The sequence below is a fragment of the Lontra canadensis genome, unplaced genomic scaffold (assembly GCF_010015895.1).
Source record: "Lontra canadensis isolate GAN:19392208 unplaced genomic scaffold, GSC_riverotter_1.0 scaffold1, whole genome shotgun sequence".
Classification (NCBI taxonomy): domain Eukaryota; kingdom Metazoa; phylum Chordata; class Mammalia; order Carnivora; family Mustelidae; genus Lontra; species Lontra canadensis.
The window spans coordinates 34952335-34972990 of NW_022630995.1; the positions used below are offsets into that span (position 1 = coordinate 34952335).

Below are 20656 nucleotides of genomic sequence, written 5' to 3' on the forward strand. Positions count from 1 at the left end.
GTTAATAGAGCAAAGAAGACAGACTAAAAGACAAGTGAATTATTTAATTAAATATGCACAGCTATCGACTTTTTTTTTTTTCCCTTTTTAAAGATTTTACTTATTTCACAGAGAGAGACACAGCGAGAGAGGGAACACAGCAGGGGGAGTGGGAGAGGGAGAAGTAGGCTTCCCACCAAGCTGGGAGCCCGATGTGGGGCTCCATCCCAGGACCCTGGGATCATAACCTGGGCCGAAGGCAGACACTTAATGACTGAGCCACCCAGGCGCCCCTCAATGTGTTTCTTAAAACAATGAGACTGAGGTATATCCACTGAAGTCAGGCATTCTGGTACCACTTCTCTTACCAACTGGAATCAGATATTAATAATTCCTATGATCTTGAAGGTCTTGTTATACTTGAGAGGACTTTTTTCTTTTAGCCACAAGATTTTTCAGGAAAAATTCACCTATTTAGGAAAAATGAAAACACATTAATATCAATTTAATGTAAATTTCAGAATTATACTTCCGTGTTTCCCTTCTTTTTAATCAATTATTTTTAAATGTTAAGCTCTACGCCCAACATGGGGCTTGAACTCGTGACCCTGAGATCAAGAGGCGCACACTCCACCAACTGAGCCAGCCAGGCACCCCATTAGCTTTATCTTTTTTTTTTTTTTAAGATTTTATTTACTTATTTTACAGAGACACAGCGAGAGAGGGAACACAAGCAGGGGGAGTGAGAGTGGGAGAAGCAGCCTTCCCGCTGGGCAGGAAGCCCGATGTGGGGCTTGATCCTGGACCCTGGGATCATGATCTGAGCAGAAGGCAGATGCCCAATGACTGAGGCACCCAAAAGCCCTGCTTTATCTCTCTCACTCTCTTTTTTAAAGTAAACTCTACCCCCATTGCTTACAAAAATTTTTTTTTATCACTACAGTCTCTGTTATTCTTTCTAGTACCTCAATATTGTAAAGGTGACCCTATTATGTCTGTGGGTCTGCTTTTGAACATTTATTCCACTCTACGTGTACTATCTATTCCTTGTCTCTGACAAAGCAATTGCTGTTGGCACGATTCATTTCAGAGAGCAATTCTGCTACGTTATTAGCCTGGATCTGATGTTTATAAAACAGGCCTCATTGCAGTTGAGCCAACTCATCTGATGGAATCCCGTTAGCTTATCCCCCTCTAGGGAGGCAAGAGCTCTTCATTTACAGCGGGCCTGCTCCCCACCCCCTCGGTTGTGCCTGTGCATTAAGACGGCTGCTTAGAGAGGGCACATTCTCTTCTCAGGTCATTAGGGTTCCATTTAGTGTCTCACTCTTCCAGCACGGCTCAGTGCTTATTGGCAGAGCCCAGCACCGCAGGCCTGGTTTTATGAGGAGTCTGATGAACTTTGCTTTGTCATCTTAATATCCAAGTATAACTGCATTGAGCGTATCTGTACCCAATTGCCAAGAATCCCAAGGTTCACAACCCAGCCAAGTAGTGAAGAGTTAGCCACGCTCCTCCAGAACTTACCTAGATCTGGCAGGAGTAGAACCAACATTATCAGACCCTAGCCCATCAGCTGAGTCTAATGCTCTACCTAGTAGAATTTGATCTTTTATTGGTAACTCTAAAAAGTTCATAATTTACTTTCTTATAAATGTTAAAAATTTTCCTTAAAAAAAAGAAATAAAAACCCCTTTCAAATGATTTTACTTTACTCTAACCACTCCGGAAGCTGATGTTAGTTCTATCCTTTACAAAGGTTTTTAGCTTGCTGGCAGAATTCTTGCTTGAAGAATAAATCACTTTATTGGCTTCTAAAGTCCCCACATCCTGTGAGTCAGTGTTGATTCAAAGTCTTGGGTTTTATAAGTAGGATAAGCCGTGGTTAGTTCATTGAAATGTCTTGAATTTCTTTACAGGAGCACACTGAGTATCACTCATACATGAACATTAGTTTTTATCAAAAGAATGTGTGCTTAATTTAAATATATCTGTGATTGTTTTGAAAGATTTTATTTATTTATTTGATAGACAGAGATCACAAGTAGTCAGAGGTTCAGGCAGAGAGAGAGCGGGGGAAGCAGGCTCCCTGCTGAGCAGAAAGCCAGATGCGGGGCTCGATCCCAGGACCCTGAGATCATGACCTGAGCCGAAAGCAGAGGCCTTAACCCACTGAGCCACCCAGGCGCCCTTATATCTGTGATTTAAGCCCAATATGTAACACAATCATCTAAAAGATCATTTACGGTAATCACGTAGTTTAGACCTACCCAAAAAAATAACCGAATTATTATAATTATAATAATTGTAATTATAATTATAATTGTGAAGTCCAACTGATAGGGAAAACATTTTAAACATTTTTTGGATTAAATTCGGGCTTCAGATATGTTCTCATAGACTTTTTGATGGCCACGATCACATGACTTTTTAACCCTTGGAAAAGGCTTTTCTTTTCGTAAGTCAGCTCAAGCTACTAATTACAATAAGAGCTGGAATTACAAAGTGAAGTTACACTTTGTAATTTCTAGTGGCTAGTAAAAAGAGTCAAAATTTCTATATGGAAAAGAATCTTAAAATTTTTTCCTATTGCCTCTGAGAGAAAACCATAAAGATATTAATGGGTATGTAGCAATGCTGTCAAACCAATACTTTCCAGGATTTAAAATGTCTGAAATTAGGAGTTTATTTAGAGATGCAGCTGGCATGGCTGTCAAATGAATATACATTTTTCAGAAAACCGTGTTATATATTTCACTGGTATCTGTGACTTCTGAATAACCTACTATTAAAAGCCACACACAGAATAAGCTGATTACTCTTGTTTTCATCACAGTGGCTGAGCTAGAAAAGGGGAGGGGACTCTTTATTTAAGGAAAAAAAACAGGTTTAAGAGAAATTTTTCCTTAACATGTCCTCTATGGAGCAAAGTTCCTAAGGATGTTCCAAAAAACAATTTTTCCTTCAAAAGGCAAGCACAGCTATTATAATTTTAACGTGGAAACTTATGGTCTGAATAAAACTATCCCCCTCAGTGTAACTTACCTGCTTTATATGAAGAACGCACCAGAGGGCCACTAGCAGTATAATGAAATCCAAGTTCATTTCCTACTTTTTCCCAGTATTTGAACTTTTCAGGAGTAATGTACTCTTCAACCTACATTTAGAGAATTCATTCAGAGAGATTTTAGAATTTCCCTAAAGCATTGTGATTCTGTAGAAAATCTACGCTCATGCATTCAGGATGGTTTTCACTTCATAATTTATCCAGTTGCCCAGAGGCTCTCGCCTCTCCTTCCTCACAGATGACCTGCCTACTGGTTACTAGGCCTCTCTATCAGCACTTGATGACAGAGGGAAAACATCAATTTCGTAGTACATTAGCTGTTCTGAAAGTTGAAAAAGATGAGATCACCTACAGAGACTATATATCTGTATTCCCCCTTCATGGACTAACAGGTATAATCAAGAATTAATCACACCTATTGGGTTCTTGAGCACCAGACTTCCTTGTCTTGTCCTGTCTCTTGTGCTCAGCCCTGTGTCTGGCACACGGTCACTACTCGACAAAAGTTTCCTGAATGAATGAATGTTCAATAACAAGAAGACAGGCTCTTCATGTTTACTTCACCTCTGGCTCTCACATAACTCTAAAATGAATCACGAGATGACCATGTGTGAATGAATGGAATTTCCCAACTATTTAATTCTTTTTCTGTACATTCACTTAAGTCACACAATTTTCAGGGCAGCAAAAATGTGCCAGTATTATCTGCTGGCTTTATGCCGACAAATGGGAATGGGACTTGGAAATATACATGGAACAGTACACTAGAAAGTCAGCAGCTTCTCAGTTGTACCTATGGATGACAAAGGTTTAGTTCAAACTGCCGGCGAACGTTCGGCAACTCAAGATGGCAATACCTTAAGGTGGCGTTTTGTTGGCTGCATATATTGTCCTAAGGTTAAACAGTCCACATCGGCTTCCCGAAGTGCTACAGAAAAAAGGCACACATTACGTTAGCAGATTTTTAAGTTAAAAAAAATATTTTATTTTTAAGTAATCTCTACACCCAAAAGGGGGTATGAACTTACAATACTGAGGTCGAGTTGCATGCTCCATAGATTGGACCAGCCAGGCACCCCAAGATTTTTTTTTAAGTAACCTCTATACCCAAAGTGGGATTCAAACTCTGAACCCTGAGATCTAGGGTCAGATGTTGGGGAGTAAGACTGTATCTATCCATTCAAAAGAGCCAGGGACTATGAAAAGGATTGAAAACATAGGAATGAGAAAGATACTCATGAGGGACTGACAGAAAGAAGGACAAGGTACTCTAACACTATGCAATAAATGCTCAAATATGGGTGAAGGGGTTTGGAGCAAGAGTCTGTTAGGCAGAAAAGAAGGGAACAGTATATGAAAGGCCTGAGATCACCTGTATTATAGACCAGACCTGCTATATGCAGTTTTACTAACTGTGCAAGATATGCTCTGGGGGATGTGATTTGACCTTTCACATATCAGAATCTTTCTAGTAAAACTGCAGTTTTACTCTAGTAAAGAGGAACTTTTCATTACTATTCACACTTGTTACTCTTAGAACCAGTAAGTAACTGCAAGTAGGCAAAGGATCCTCACGTAAGTAACAGGCTGTTTTGTTGGTTTTTTTTTTTTTGCAATTTACAAAGCCCGAGAATCACAAAGGATATGGGTTTATGAGACTAAGATTATGTGACAATGTTACCAGTCAGCTCTTCCTCAAAGGCCTGGCTTCATCTTACTCATCTCGTCAGTGCCTGTGAAAGCTCCTGGTACCTGGCTGGCTCTTACAACTAGGCAATGACTACGTAAGACATGTGGATAAAATCTTATTTTCACTTGATTAAAGGGTGCAGAATAAAATGAGGTACAAATTTCATGTCCTGAGATTTCTGCGTATCCTTCCATAATGTTCTAAGAAAACATACTTCTGGGTGCCTGGGTGGCTCAGTCGGTTAAGCATCTGCCTTTGGCTCAGGTCATGCTCTCTGGGTCCTGGGATCCCCACATTGGGCTCTCTGCTCAGCAGCGAGTCTGCTTCTCCCTTTTATCCTCCCTCTGTGCTCTCCCTCTCCCTCAAGTAAATACATAAAATCTTAAAAAGAAAAAAAAACATACTTCCTTTCCCTTTTATGCTGCTGTTATAATCATATCCTGCACTTTGTTCTTACTGGCACTTTCGTTGACACTATGGAGGAAATGTAACACGGCCTTCAAAATGGGGTTCCTGCTATTACTCAAATCGAATGAAAAAGAGTTTTCGTTTTTCAGTTTTTTTTACCTTTCAGTGTTGCATATACTTGCTCATCATTTTCACCTAAACCCAACATTATAGATGTTTTAGAAATCACATTGGACCGAACCTCTTTGGCATGTTTCAGTACGTTCAGAGACTGGTTGAAATTGGCCCGGGGATCACGAACTTTCCTTGAAAACAGCAGAGCTGTTGTCAGCAAGAATAACCACAAATTCAACTAAGTACATAGTTATGCAAGCCATCTGAAAGACCAGGAAAGGACATTCTGGACATTAAATTACACCATGTGGTTCAATACCAACATTTGTGAACAAATATCTAGCTGTTACTTTTGTAAAGAAAATCAGGCTTCACTGGGCCCCAAGTTCTGTCCACTTTTAAGGCCTTTCAAGCCTGGGGCAGAGAAAACTAGAACAGAAGTAATTCAGTTTATGAATTACTCATTGAGAAACCCAAATTCGAAGCGGAAAATGAGTGTAAGGGATAGTCAAGAAAGAAGAGAAAAAGAGTAGAAGTAAGAAGATCTTAATACTGGACAAAGGAAAAACTGTTTAACATGAATCCACATTTCAGAGGTCTGCAACTTTTATGTTCAGTTCTTTTCTAAAGACCAAGCTGCCCTCTGCTGGTGAGTATATGACACTGACACCTCTTGGGTAAAAATGCATGATTCTGGAATTTTCACTGGAAAGGATAATGTTTCTTAAGTGAAACCAAGGAAATTGGCACCCACTGGTGGTAGTATCATGAGAAATGACAGGGCTGGAACAGGCTGTGTGTTAGACTTCAACAGCCACCAAGCCACCATATTTTAACTGGTGAGAAGGCCGAAAGGACAGTTGCTGATGAGCTGATGTTAATCCAGTATTTGTTTGAATCCTAATGCACCTTTATTTTGTGTAACTGACTTGCTGTTATTTTTAATCAGAGACCAGTTCACAGGAAGAAAGGAAACCAATTTGTGAATTTAAAAATAACCACAAAACCGACAACACCAAACACAATTACTCTAGAAAGTATTTCTCCATTGACTTTGTCATGTTCCCTAATGTTTATGATTTAGTGGAAATGCTGATTATTGTTTACCATACTTTTTCAAGTTCTATAATACAGATAATGTGTAGCAGCTACTAAGCTGTCAAATATACTTTACTAAAATTAAATAAACATTAATTTTGCCTGAAAGTTAATTTTATTTTTGAAATATGAATATGGTCATTAATGTGGCATAACGATTTATAAATTTTCCTAATTATTAACATTATTAGAAAGAACAGTACCTACTTTTAAGGAGATTGAAAATACATCTGAATGAGAACAGTGTTCCTTTTTTATCACTTACTGCATATTTTAGTGCCAAATGTGTTTTTTAAGTCTTTTCTTTTTAGAATTACAATCAGAGTAGTTGCTCTTGTATTATTTTTTCTTATTTTTGAAAACTATTCTTTGAAAAAAAGAACTCATTGGCACTTGCAGTATGATACTATTTAAAAAAAGGAAAAGACGCTCATGATGTGTGTCTGCACCAAAACATACACATGTGCGTATAAATACACACACTTAGGTTACAGTAATTGATATTGCTGGGTGGAAATATTACGCTTGATACTTAGGCTGTTTTTGTTGGCTATTTTCTGATTTTCAGAAAATTTTCTGATTTTCCTATAATACATATATATTGCTTTTGTTAAGAAAAAAAAGAGCTCATTTTTTAAAAGTCAAATAGAAAGTCCTCCCCTGAAAAAAGTGAGAAAATAGAGCAGATTCTTGCCCTCCAAACTTGCCAGTGTTGCTTTGTACATGAAATCACCTCTGTAATTCTGGAACTGTTTCTATATTATGTGCATACACATCCAACCCTGACAGAACAACTTTTTCTATTGCTTTTAGATCTCCTCTGAAATCAGGGGTGAGACATTCCACAAGAATTTTTGGATTCCTATGGGGGAAAAAAAAAATAAAAGCATCAAACTGAGGCAAAGAATTGACAAGGCTATTGCTCAAAACAGTAATTACCAGTAATCATTTGGTATCGGTTTCAACACAGTAATCTTTAGAATCCTGCCAAGGAAAGCATGAACATCCAAACGTTCATATATAAACCATTACATGAAAAAAAAAATCCTGAACATCAAATATTATGTACACAGTGGTTAAAACAGATCTGCTGCAAATAGTGATCAGAATAAATTTTGAGATTAATAGACATATACTTCATTAAGCAGGTATTAAGATAATAATGTTGCTCAAAACAATTAAAATGTAAACATTACAACATGAAATATAAAGTATCTTTTTATTCTTTGGAAAGTAAATTGGGACATTCCTTTTTTTTTTTTTAATATTTTATTTATTTATTTGAGAGAGAGAGAGAGACAGTGAGAGAGAGCGTGAGCAAGGAGAAGGTCAGAGGGAGAAGCAGACTCCCTGTGGAGCTGGGAGCCCTATGCGGGACTCAATCCCGGGACTCCAGGATTATGACCTGAGCCGAAGGCATTCGCTTAACCAACTGAGCCACCCAGACGCCCTTTTTTTTTTTTTTTTAATATTTAATTGGGACATTTCTTATGTGAATGCAAATAGTATTCGATTGCTTTAACTCTGGTTTCTTTAAAAATTCATCATATAGTGTCATCTTCTTTTCCTCAGGCAAATATTTCACAAGTGCTGTGGGTTTTAAAAACGATTTTCTGAGCTGCTGAGTCATGAGTTTGCTTAAATGAAATACAAGTTAAACATTAATCTTCTTATTTATATTCTGGCTACATCTATGCATTCAAGCGTTAAAATGTGAACTAGGTCATAGTGCTGTTCCCTTTGACAGCAGTAGAAATGACTAGGACAGCTGATAAATTTTTTCACAAACCCAATGGCAAAATTTCTGGAGCTTTTTCCTGAGAGAAGAGATGTAGAAAGGACCACATACATACCCTTTCATAGATAAGAGATGTTGAAAGAACACAGCTTATAACTCACTGTTTTTTTACTTGTAAAGCTCAGACTCATCAGTAGTTTGTGATATCAGTTTAGTGGGTTGTAAGCAGAACTTTTTTAAAGTAAACTATTTAAAAAAACCCAGAAAACACTGGGGGATCATTAAAAAACATTTACTAGGGGCTCCCTGGGTGGCTCAGTGGGTTAAGCCTCTGCCTTCAGCTCAGGTCATGATCTCAGGGGATCGAGTCCCACATCGGGCTCTCTGCTAGGCGGGGAGCCTGCTCCTTCCTCTCTCTCTCTACTTGTGATCTCTCTCTGTCAAATAAATAAAATCTTTAAAAAAAAAAAAACAAACCCAAAAAAACATTTACTAAGTGCCAGGTGCTCAACTAGCACTATGCTGTAGGAAGCAAGCGTAACTCCTTCTTTAGTGCTTTTTAAATAGATGGGATTAAATATTAATAAAATGTGGATCATGGGTAAATTTCCCAGGGCATATGAATATGGATACAATCTATATCAAGTATTGCATACTTTAACAATGTGGGAGATTATCTCCTTCTATATGCTTCTAGATGATGATTTATTCACTATTAGTGCTGGGAAGTCTGCAGATTTATCCATCTTATAAAAATTACTCCAAGTTAAAACTGCCACTCAAACATGATGGACAGGTTCTATGGCCTAAAGGTCCGTAAGTCTGTGCTGCTGAATCCCTAAAATTTTATGCAAATATGTATTTGTATGTTTGGACGGACTTTTTCTGGAGAAAAGACCATGTAATTTCCAGGAGGTGATCAGAAGGGTTTATAATCCCCTAAAAGGATAATGACCTCTACTTTAAGGTAAACACCTTAAAGAAACTGAATTCAGATGGGCTAAAGAAAAGTCCTCAAATTACACAAACAAATGCAAAAAAAAAATGAGTACCTTTCCTTTAAGTATGCTACAGTCTTCGCAAAATGCTCAGCTCCTCCATCAGGCAAATCTAGAAACAAAAGAGTCCACTGCTCAAGATGATGTCACAAGTTACTAAGGGCCAATTTCTGGAAGAGGCAATGATGACCCACTAACCATCTCGATCCACAGACGTCAAGACAACATAATCCAGACCCCACTCTGCAATTGCCTTTGCAGTGTTGTAGGGCTCCCTGGCATCCAGCGGAGGAGGATTTCTTGCAGTTTTAACAGAACAAAATCTGCAACCTCTTGTACATGTGTCACCCATCAGCTAGAACAGAAATGTTAAAATTTAAAACACAAAGATGGATGACCCAAAAGAGCATATGCTGAGAGAATAAAGTGAGTTACCAAAAAATGCATATAGTTTGATTCCGCTTATACGAAATTTGAAACATTCAAATTAAGGAATTTGTTGAGGAATACAAATACATATAACAAAACTGGAAAGAAAAGGAAATGAGTTCAGAATTAAAAACTGTTAAAAGGAGGGGCGCCTGGGTGGCTCAGCTGGTTAAGCATCTCAGCTCAGGTATAGATCTCAGGGTCAAGAATTCAAGCCCCATGTTGAGCTCCAAGCTGGGTATGGAGGCTCCTGAAAAAACAACTGTTAAAGGGAAAAAAAAAGGTGATGGGATCAGGAAAGGCTATACAGGGGGCTTCAAAGATAATGTTAATGTCCCACCCTCAAACTGGAGGTATCAGGCTGTCGATTACACTGTTACTCTTTAAAACCTCATATAGTGGGGCGCCTGGGTGGCTCAGTGGGTTAAGCCTCTGCCTTGGACTCAGGTCATGATCTCAGGGTCCCGGGATTGAGCCCTGCATTGGGCTCTCTGCTCAGCCCGGAGCCTGCTTTCCCCTCTCTCTCTTTGTCAAACAAATAAATAAATAATCTTTAAAAAAAAGTAATAAAACCTCATATAGTGTATAAAGATTCTTTTGTACCTATTTAATATTAACAAAAATGATTTTAAAGGAAATACTCAATTAACACAGCAACATGTAGGCCTCTGTGAGAGTTAAACAGAAGGCACAGCTCCTTCTTATTAAATACATATAATCTGCTTCCTTTGGGTTACTCTACAGGACGCTGCTTCTGCTGCTACAGGTCACTACCATGTCTGCCCCGGGCTAAGCACAGCCGTTGCAGATCTTCTGGGGCCACTGGAGTTTCAAAGCTGAGAATGATGGGCTGAGATTTGGAGCTGAGATTTGAAAGCTCCTCTTTATGTTTAACCCCTCCCCTTGGGGGCTGGGACTCATAGCTATGGTTCCACTATCCCATAGGGATTTATTGAAACAATGAACTCTTCCTAAAAACCAGTCATGAGTCAGTGGGAAAGGGCCAGGCAAGGGATGAAACCAGAGATTCCCATCATGGAGTGTTCAAAATCATTCCTTCCTTCAAGAACTTGGGTTTTGTAACTTGGATAAGCTCCACGGTCAGCTCTGTTTCATAAGAATCCTTGGTTCCTCAGGTGGATAGCCTCCTGCTCCTCATGTACAACTCAGACTTTCCCAGACAAGTATGAACTTTCAGCTGTACCCAATTTAGATTTAACTCCAGTATCTCAATCTCTAAACCTCTCTGGATAAACATGATAGAGTGCACAGTTGGTATTAATTCTGACTCCACCGTATTAAGACTACATATCTCACTCTTTGTCATTTAACTCGCAGGGCCCGCCTCCTGGGGGAGGAGCTTATGTCTCTATCTCTCCTGCTGTTCAGGTTGGCCATGTGATTTGCTTTGGCCAACAGAATGATAGCAGCCATGGCCAAGCAGATGCCTCAAATGTGCCTGGATGGTTGGCTTGCCCTCTGGTGCTCTTTCCATTCTTCATGATGAAGAATTTGGTGTATAGACCTGCTGATCTAAGGAAAATAAAGCTCTGTGGAGCAGACCTGAACCCTGAGACCTCAGCCTACTTCCTGCAGTCCAGTTTTAGCCCAGTTGAGATCAGCTGTACCCCAGGCAACTGAAAGGTCATGAGAGAGAAAAATAAATGCTTATTATGGTTTAGGGGGGGAAAGTTAAGTAATCATGAATAACATTTCTCAAAATTAATAGAGGAGATATCTCAAGGCAGCATGTGATTAACTGTCAGATACATGGAAAAATCAATAACAGATTTATTCAGAGAAGGATGAGAGCACATCAGCCTAGATTATTCTATCAGACTTTTTTCCTTCATATTTCTCATAAATTCACATGTAACAAAAAATCTGGTCAGAGACTCAGAACGCACATTTTGAGGAGAAAGACATAAAATATTCCTTTCGGTTTCTAGACTAAAACTTTTGAGTCCGCGGTTGTTCTTACCATGATTGTGGCTGTGGCAGTCGCATATTCTCCACCTCCCCAACACTCTCCAATGTTGGGACATCGAGCTTCCTCACACACCTGGGAATAATAAGGAATGGAATACAATCAAGTTGGAAATATTAACCAACTAAGCAAATTAGTGATCAGGCATTTTAAACTGTCCATTCTTTACAATGTATTTATGAAGAAATTCACTATTCAAAAATGTTATTAAACTGCCAAACTGTATATATATTAGGATCCCATTTTTAAATCAAAAACAACATGAATGTGGGGCACCTGGGTGGCTCAGTGGGTTGGGCCTCTGCCTTTGGGTGGCGTCATGGGATCGAGTCCCATATCGGGCTCCCTGCTTGGTGGGGGGCCTGCTTCTCCCTCTCTCACTCCCCCTGCTTGTATTCCCTCTCTCGCTGTGTCTCTGTCAAATAAATAAATAAAACTTAAAACAAACAAACAAACATGAATGTATATATTTCACAAGTGCAAAGAAGGTCTGGATGGAAATATGCTAAAAAATCAAAGTGGTGTAGTTAACATTTGGGATGGCATACATGATGGCATACATGATGCTTCACATTTAACATTATATTTTTTCCAGTAAGTGCGTATTTAATTTGTAATATAAAATATACACAAACCCCCCTCATTTCCTAAATTGCGGGGAAAGAATCTTTTTTTTTGTATTATTAAATCTGAAATTAAGAAATACAATTAATTTTTGTTTCTTTTTGCAAGGAAAATGACTTTAAAAAAATTTTTTTAAGATTTTATTTATTTGTCAGAGAGAGAGGGACAGAGAAAGAGCATGCACAGAAGCAGGGGGAGCAGCAGGCAGAGGGATAAGCAGGCTCCCTGCTGAGCAAGGCTGATGCCAATGCTGGACTCCATCCCAGGACCCTGGAATCATGACGTGGGCTGAAGGCAGACACTTAACCAACTGAGCCACCCAGGCGTCCTTAAACATTTTTTTAAATTTTATTTTAAAGTAATCTCTACACCCAACATGGGGTTTGAACTCACAACTTCAAGATCAAAAGTTGCATGCTCTACTGACTGAGACAGCCAGGTGCCCTAGGGGAAAATCATTTTTAAATATATTTCCATTCCTGATAATAATGCATCCCTAAATATCTTTATTCACTTTCCTTGCTGTTTTTGATATGCACTTTATTAAAGTTTAAGGAACACATATGCAGAAACACTATGACTTTCAGTTAAGACGGACATTTAACACTCTGAAACTTACTGTATGGAGATTCAAATTCCGCAATGTATTTTTCAGTTTATTGTAATTTTTCCCCATGGGAATCTCTGTCTTTAGCCACGGAGGTAGTCTTAACCTGAGGAAGGCCAAATGTAACTATCCATTAACAAATATGTTCCCAAATCACGCAACTTTGCTCTATAACAATTCTTACTGCAGAGTTGGATTTTTTTGCCCCATAATCCTGGACTAACGCTTCTAATTTCTGCCAGAAGAGTAAGAACAGAGAATCACATTTAGACTCGTTCAAACCACTTCAGAACACACTCATAATTGTGTCTAACAGAGCAATATGCTCATGTCTACCTTCTGCAAAGTCACAGAGTAAAACCATCCTAATGAAAGAATGAGGAAGCTTCTGAACATCACATTCCCCAGTGAATAATATTGACAAAAAGTTCTATATTTGGTCAGAGAAAGGAGAGATCCCCCAAGTGTACTTTCTGCTCTGCATTCCAGATTTATGATGGTTATTAATGAAAAAAAAAATCTAAAATTTGGAGAGAAGAATAGGTTTCCTCAGGTTCCCCTTGACTTATATCCACTCGTGGACTAGAAGTTGTTGGGTAAGGGTCTCTCCCAAAACAATCTGCCCTCTGTGTGAAATTCCCTCACCATTCTTTTGAATTAAGACAAGGTATCCATAGGACATATGTACATAGAAGCAACAAGTTAGATCATCAATACGCAGTAACAATGAAAATTTCATCAAGATCTAATTGACTAGTAGCAAGGTGATAATGTTTGCTCTATGCAGAAATTTTATGCTGAATGCACAATAGGATGGCTAAGTCCTAGGAAGATTGAAGAACAACTATCAAAAAGCACAGAGAAGAGGATTCCAACAATTTTAGCTATTTACCTGTTCTATGTCTGTATCACTTCTAATGATTTTTAGCTAAATTTGCCAAGACTGATTTAAATTATAAGCTAGGGCTTGGTTATATGTGAATATAATGCACAATGAAGGAATTTATCTAAAAATTTCAATTACCTTTCTCCCTTCTGGCGTTTTAAGTCTCCTTTATATTCATCCCACTTGCTCTTGTCCACAAGATCACCAGATAAAAAATCTTGAAGGTCTGGTCCATTTTGTAAGAATTCCTTTTTTTTATCTGGCAAGGAACTTACTGCTCTGACTGGACTGCATAAGTATCTTCCAAATATCTAAAGAGAGTTCATTAGGACGTGTTTTTAGTGAAATTTGAAGTAACTTAGTTTGAACCTACTTTAATACCTAAAAGAGAGGGTAAAACCAGAGAAATGATACAGAAATTATGTCGAACAATTTAAAAGCTTTGTGTAGGAGCTCAGAATCTAGGATTTAAGTCTTAAGAGCAAAGGAAACCTAAAAGAGAATGGGAGCTAACAGTATACTGCTAGAGATACAACAGATTTGGAAACCTTTGGACCCGGCTAACATGTCACACTTTCATGTAACCCACTTAACTACTAAAAGTCTGTCTTTCATAAAGTTTAAACTGCAATAACTGGAGATGCCACAGCTCTGAATTTTCCACTCTTGAGTCGAGTCAAGGACGTATGAAAGGAAATTTGCATTAAGTCTCTCCTATCTGGGCTTTGGATAGGCATAGTGTTAAAATGTAGAGGTAACGCTCAGTTGGTTTTAAAGAACTGGAAGGAGGGAAACCAAACCTAATGTTTTAATTTTTTAGATTACATTCTATGTTTGAACACGGTAGTCCATTTGTTGACCATAAGAAAACACTGGCTTCTAGATCTGAACACGAACGTGTACAAGATAGCCAAAACACTAAAATTCACGAGTCAGTACATGCAACGGAAGAGAACCTTCAACAATTAAAAAAGAATGCCTGTTGGGGTGCTGAGGTATTGCTACTGCATTGGATCACTCTGCCTCTAAAGGCAGAACACAGGCTTTTGTTCTCACTGCCCAGACCGGTGTCTAGTACAAAGACAGACCCGAACACAAAGTAGGAATTTGGCGTGCTCAACGCCGTGCTCCTATAATGCTCCAACGAATAATACAGGGCTCAGATCACTCTGATACGCGGGGCGGGTTGGCCTGGGGGGGGGGGGTGATCATCGCCTGCCAGAGAGACCTACAAACCAATACCAGAGACTCTACACGATCATGTCGGGAGAATTAAATGAGATACTACATGAAAAATTTTAGAACAGCATCTAGCTCAAGTAAACGCTAATAACTGCTGGCCTTATTATTGGACGCTCTAAAGAGATGGGAGCCCCTCCACCCCGGGCCCGCACCCTGCTCGCCCCGCCGCTCACCCGGGGCCCCACGGAGCAGGCGGCGCCCCCGCAGCGTAGAGACATCCCTCTCTTTTTTTTTCCTAGGAGGGTCGAGGGATCACTAATTCCTGGGAAAGACAGACCAACACACCGTCGCTCGGTTTATGACGAAGAACCTGAGCCACCACAGACCCAGCGGGATTTGAGCTGCTCCGCGATTGGCTGCTTTAGCCTGGTAGGGTCGCGCGCTCATGACGTCATACGCAGGGCCCATACAGGTTACAAGAACGTGATGACGAAAAACGCTTTCTCTTTGCCGCATCTACTGCGAGGTGAGGTTGTCTCGGAACTTTGTGAGTTTTGGGAATCTGAAGGCATCGGCTCGGGGAAAGCCCGGGGCGCGGGTCTGGCGCTCGGATCCTCTGTGTGGGTCGTTTCCCGGCGCGGCGAGTGCCATATGGATCTGGCGGCCTTGGGATTCGAGAACTGTATTGGGCTTGTGGGCCTGCCCCCACCCCTCAGCCTTGCCGGGCTGGCGCCGCCGTAATGAGACTGCTAGGGGTGCGCCGAACGGGAGTTCGCCCGCTGTGCTCATAGTCCCTGCCCAGCAGCCTCCTTTTCCTGGCCAGGACTCGGCGGGGGTCGTTCTCCGGGTGGGGTCGTCCTGTGTCCGCCCCGGGGGTTGTGCTTGCGGGTCTCCGCGGGGAGCGGAGCTCCGTGCGGGGTGGTGTGGCCGCAGACAGGCCCCGCGCCGGCCTCGTAACCCCAGGGGTTTGTGTTTCAGGATGAAGACCATTCTCAGCAATCAGACGGTCGACATCCCGGAGAATGGTATGAGACCTGATGTTTGTGCTCCTCTTAGTCTTTACTGCCTGCTTTGTACCTGGTTCCGAGGCCTCACAGATGCTCTCTTTCAGTCGACATCACCCTGAAGGGACGCACGGTGATCGTGAAGGGCCCCCGAGGAACCCTGCGAAGGGACTTCAATCACATCAACGTAGAACTCAGTCTTCTCGGAAAGAAAAAGAAGAGGGTGAGATGCGGCTCGTGTCGTGTTTTGTTTCCTCTTCCGACCCATCCGTGGCTGCTGTGGAAGGGAGTGATGTAGTAACAGCGGATTTGGTGGCTGTCGGGATTACCGAATCGAGATTCCTTGTTTAGCTTGAAATCGGGTGTGGGTTGGTGTGGCTAGTGTTGGCGGGACTGCTTCAGTGAGGTCGGGAGAGCGAGTTCTGGTTCTAAAGCTCAGTGTTAGTACCGCAGTCGTCGTTAGCATCAGGTTCTTAATACTGTCACCAGTGGGTCCTCGTGCTGGTTCCGTAGGAATCTTAGGGACCAGGCAGGTCTCGGAAGCCTGATACTTTAGTTTTCTAGGAGCGAAGTAGGATGCAACTTGAAAAATGAGTATTTCTGGGTTGGCATTCCCTTGTGAAATGTGTTTCGGGACGTCTAGTAGCCAAAAAGCTAGTAACGGAGGGCTTCAGACGTCATAGCTTTAATGAGGGCTAAAGCTCGAATCCAGACTAATTCTCTGAGTAAGTGGGTTTTTCTGTCAAGCATCCGTATTATGGGAACGAATCATACCAAGTGTTTGTTCTGTTACAGCTCCGAGTTGACAAATGGTGGGGGAACAGAAAAGAGCTGGCTACGGTTCGCACCATCTGCAGTCACGTGCAGAACATGATCAAGGGCGTTACACTGGTAAGCAGACGTCAGACTGCCTCCTTTCCGGAGGGGAGGCTTCTCCGCTGTCACGCGTGCATGCAGCCTGAGTGTCTGCTGCGGAACATAGACTCTGCCTGCAGTTTACGGCGGTATTTGGGGAAAGGTGATCTTGGCAGTGTAGAATCGGCATCTGTGTGTCTTGAGGATTAAGTGATAAATGTGACTGAACACCAGATGGTGTTGATAGTAGGCTAATGGCGGTTTTTTTGGTAGGATGTGTGGTGGTGGTTTTGTTTTTGTTTTGTAGCACATAGGATAGATAGGCTTTGATTTCTTGTTGGCATGCCGGTCTCCACAGGCGCCTCTCGAAGGGGCAGAAGAAGCTGGATCTCCTTTCAGCAGTCCCTGTCTACTTGACTAAAAGTGTATTTGTTGTCATTATTCTCTTTACAACTCCCTCTCCCCCAAGCCTTTAAGATAAAGTTCATTTTGCTGTCTTTGCTGAAATGTTTTTCTTCACATTAAAACTCAGTCCTTTCAGAATGTGCCTCATAATGGCACCCTTCAGCTCCATTATAAGCCAATTGGGTCATGTTTCCACTATTCACTCTTGCTACCAGGCTAAGTTCCTCGAGGGCAGAGGGCCTGTCTGAGTTGTCATCTGGTATACTGGTATTCCTTAGTAACTCAGTAAATGTTAGTCTAGTGCCCAAGATAAAGGGCTTTGGGGTTCTCTCTCTCTCTCTTTTTTTTTTTTTTTTTTAAGATTTTATGTATTTATTTGACAGAGATCACAAGCAGGCAGAGAGGCAGGCAGAGGGGTGGGGGAAGCAGACTCCTTGCTGAGCAGAGAGCCCGATGCGGAGCTGGATCCCAGGACCCTGAGATCATGACCTGAGCCAAAGACAGAGGCTTTAACCCACTGAGCCACCCAGGCGCCCCTGGGGTTCTCATTTTTAAAAGCTTTGTTTACTGTGGTCATAGGAGGTAGTAAAATAAATGCTTCCTTAAAGAACTTTAGAGTCTATTGAAGAAAGTCAGAAGCATGTATACAATTTGGAAGATTTGGTACAGGTGACCACTGTTACAAAATCTTGACAATGAGTGCTATGTGAGGACTGTTTCATTTTTAAACTACAAATAATGTAAGCACCCTACAAAATTTAAAAACTGGATTTGTCTTTCAAATTGTCAGCTTTGCTAATAGTTTGTTTTCTTAATAGGGCTTCCGATACAAGATGAGGTCTGTGTATGCTCACTTCCCCATCAACGTTGTTATTCAGGAGAATGGTTCTCTTGTTGAAATCCGAAATTTCTTGGGTGAAAAATATATCCGCAGGGTTCGGATGAGGCCAGGTATGTACCTACGTTCAGATATGGTTCTGAAATGTTTACCTGTGAAGACTGCTGTTTGGGGCTGGCTATAAATCCATATTTATTTCAGAATTGTCCATTTTGATTATGTATGTAATAACTCTTGGTGTTAAGGTTTTGTATTGTATTCATACTGATTGTGATTCTTAAAGGCTTATACGTTAGTTTCAGGGGGTGTTAGCTATGTTTAATTCTCTTTGCAAACTGAAATCCTAAAAAAAAAAAAACTTGAATAGTGGTTAATAGCATAGACTGCCTAGGTTCAAATCTCAGTTCTATCAGCTTTGGGCAAATCATCTACTTCTAGCTCATTTTACTCATCCAAAATTGGGAACATCTCCTGTCTAGATGAATTAAAATTAAAATATACTTGGAACATTCTTGCTTGATACATAATAAACACAGAAGCATTAAAAATATTTTAAATTTAGACATTAGAAAATTGTACGTGCGTATTTTTTAAAAATATATTTTTAAGTAATCTCCACAGAACCCCAAGATCAAGAAATGTATGCTCCACTGGCTAAGCCAGCCAGGTGCCCCAACATTAGAAAATTTTAAAGCTTAGTGCTCTCTTGATGCTTCTTGATTCCATTGGGGTAGGAAGAAGGAATTCTTAGTACCATTTAATGAGTTTACAAAAATACTTTGTGGTATTAGCTTTGGTCAACAGCATTTAATGGGAACCTTTATATTAAAAAAAAAAAAACTCAAGAGGTACCAAATCTATACAGTAGGAATAAGACTTGATGACAAAGCTGTGGACAGTTAAATTGAATACTGTCTTCTCACACTCCTTGACTGAATCCCTGAAAGCCTAACTACTCTGGAAAAGATTCATTCAAGCAGGAACACAAACAAGATTTTGCCCAGATTAAGTCAGGTCCTATAAAAGCAGAATCTCAACAAGTGTCATTTGTTGTGTAAAATTATAAATGGACTAAGTTGCTACTTTAAATGTTTTTAAATTAAGTATTGTACAGATTTGATTTTATGTTTACCCTTGTGTGAATGCTTTCTCCCCTTTTTAGGTGTTGCTTGTTCTGTATCTCAAGCCCAAAAAGATGAGTTAATTCTTGAAGGAAATGACATTGAACTTGTATCAAACTCAGGTTTGTTTGTTTAGTATGCCTAATTATGCCTATAGAATTTTGTTTAAGTCTTGTAGTTGAATACATGGTATTCTGCTCATTGGGTGAGCTTTTTCATTTGTGAAATTGAGTAAAAAGTACCCCAAAGATAATAGGTTTTAAGTATGGCATATAATAAAATGCTTTTATTTTAAGATGAATTTGGCTGGTAATGTAATTTCCTTATCTTTTTTACTGTTAATAGCTGCTTTGATTCAGCAAGCCACAACTGTTAAAAACAAGGATATCAGAAAATTTTTGGATGGTATCTATGTTTCTGAAAAAGGAACAGTTCAGCAGGCTGATGAATAAGATCTGAGGTAGGTTCTTGCAGTGTCTGTAAGTTTCCTTACTGATTTTTAGAGGTCGTAATTTACTAAGAGTCTGAAACTGGAGTTGTAATGGCAGAAGGTGAGTTACATTCTGGAATACAGTAGATGGCAGAATAAGAAAAGTGACATTTTTACTAGTGATCTAAATGATGTTTTAGGTTATTGAGAGTAGAACTTAGTTTTGGAGGGTATTGATGGAAATTGATAGATCTTTTTATTCCTTCTTACAGTTGTCCATCTGCAGAAACAGCGAGAAGCCGGATGATTTTTCAGACTTATTTGTGATATTTTAAAGATGCAATAAAAGCTATACTGATTTGTGGCTTTTTCTTTTTCTTTCCTTTTTTTTTTTTTTTTTAAGATTTTAATTATTTGAGGGACACCGTGCAAGAGAGCGTGAGTGGACGGGGGAGGGACAGGAGAGGGAGCAGTAGGCTGGGCCACCTAGGCGTCTCTGGGACTTTTTCTTAAACCAATAAGCCTTCCCAACTATTTGGCAGGTAAATCATTCAGAAGTAAATTGTAGTGTGCTGAGAATAGTAACAAGGAATAAAATGGGAGTTTTTTCTAGTAAAACTTTGTGGGAGAATTGGCTTTTAGTTTTTTGAAGGAATATCAAGGGCATTTCAGGCAAGAGGAATATAGTACCAGTGACAGGCAACAGCATGTGACTTCATCATTGGATGTAGAACTTGTGGGGGAGTTCCTGAAGGTATCTAATTTTGCAGAGGCATAAATTTTGAATATTTGTGAGGTAAGTGTGCTTGAGCCACTTGCCCGTATACCCTTAACTTGTGGGTAAAGTGGGGGGGGGGAACAAAGTGATAGGGTTAATTTGTGTGTGATAAATATGTCTAAGATGCTCTCAGTCTTCACACTCTACCCAACCTCAGCCATTACTCCCACATGCTAGTCATAGATATATTTAGAAACATAACCCTTCCAAAATCTTAATTCTATGTGTCACACTTGAAATGTGTTACCATACTGGTTGCCCTCACCTTCTCCAGTTTTCCTATCTCATTTGATGAAAACTCCAGCCTTCTGATTTCTCAGGCAAAACACTAAACTTTGATTTCTCTTAAACACTATACATGAAATCCATTGGAGAAGTGTAGGCTCTGCCTTCAAAGTAAGGTATGTTTTAAGGATTT

General features: G+C 40.1%; 2 protein-coding genes across 4 annotated transcripts; one reads left to right on the top strand and one right to left on the bottom strand.

Annotated features, from left to right (window-relative positions):
* Positions 1 to 206: 206 nt before the first annotated feature.
* LIAS (lipoic acid synthetase) lies at positions 207 to 15193 on the bottom strand. 3 transcript variants are annotated; one of them, XM_032853135.1, is made up of 11 exons: positions 15041 to 15190; positions 13764 to 13936; positions 12752 to 12845; positions 11503 to 11583; positions 9291 to 9447; positions 9147 to 9204; positions 7090 to 7218; positions 5304 to 5449; positions 3904 to 3974; positions 3025 to 3136; positions 207 to 449 (listed from the first exon to the last, which is right to left on the bottom strand). In XM_032853135.1, exons 1-11 carry the CDS (start codon positions 15083 to 15085, stop codon positions 394 to 396), a joined length of 1122 nt encoding a protein of 373 aa, XP_032709026.1. In that variant the 5' UTR covers positions 15086 to 15190; the 3' UTR covers positions 207 to 393. The 3 variants fall into 3 exon arrangements, with proteins under 3 accessions (XP_032709026.1, XP_032709046.1, XP_032709036.1); XM_032853155.1 differs by lacking the exons at positions 9147 to 9204; positions 9291 to 9447; positions 12752 to 12845 and having other exon boundaries at positions 15041 to 15192; XM_032853145.1 differs by lacking the exons at positions 207 to 449; positions 3025 to 3136; positions 3904 to 3974; positions 5304 to 5449; positions 9291 to 9447 and having other exon boundaries at positions 15041 to 15193.
* A 96-nt stretch (positions 15194 to 15289) lies between these two features.
* Positions 15290 to 19826, top strand: RPL9 (ribosomal protein L9). Its single transcript, XM_032853169.1, has 8 exons — positions 15290 to 15333; positions 15786 to 15832; positions 15919 to 16034; positions 16607 to 16702; positions 17890 to 18022; positions 19072 to 19152; positions 19376 to 19490; positions 19733 to 19826. The coding sequence occupies exons 2-7, from the start codon at positions 15787 to 15789 to the stop codon at positions 19480 to 19482; spliced, it is 579 nt and encodes a 192-aa protein (XP_032709060.1). The 5' UTR covers positions 15290 to 15333; position 15786; the 3' UTR covers positions 19483 to 19490; positions 19733 to 19826.
* The last annotated feature ends 830 nt before the right edge of the window (positions 19827 to 20656 follow it).

What these genes read in the sequence shown, in the direction of transcription:
- LIAS (XM_032853135.1), bottom strand. Translation starts at nt 15,085, where the DNA reads ATGTCTCTACGCTGCGGGGGCGCCGCCTGCTCCGTGGGGCCCCGG. An exon ending in AAACGCCAGAAGGGAGAAAG is followed by an intron (nt 12,846 to 13,763) that starts GTAATTGAAATT and finishes GGCCTTCCTCAG; the next exon opens with GTTAAGACTACCTCCGTGGC. An exon ending in CAACAAAACGCCACCTTAAG is followed by an intron (nt 3,137 to 3,903) that starts GTATTGCCATCT and finishes CTCTAAATGTAG; the next exon opens with GTTGAAGAGTACATTACTCC.
- RPL9 (XM_032853169.1), top strand. Translation starts at nt 15,787, where the DNA reads ATGAAGACCATTCTCAGCAATCAGACGGTCGACATCCCGGAGAATG. An exon ending in TGATCAAGGGCGTTACACTG is followed by an intron (nt 16,703 to 17,889) that starts GTAAGCAGACGT and finishes TTTTCTTAATAG; the next exon opens with GGCTTCCGATACAAGATGAG. An exon ending in CAGGGTTCGGATGAGGCCAG is followed by an intron (nt 18,023 to 19,071) that starts GTATGTACCTAC and finishes TCCCCTTTTTAG; the next exon opens with GTGTTGCTTGTTCTGTATCT.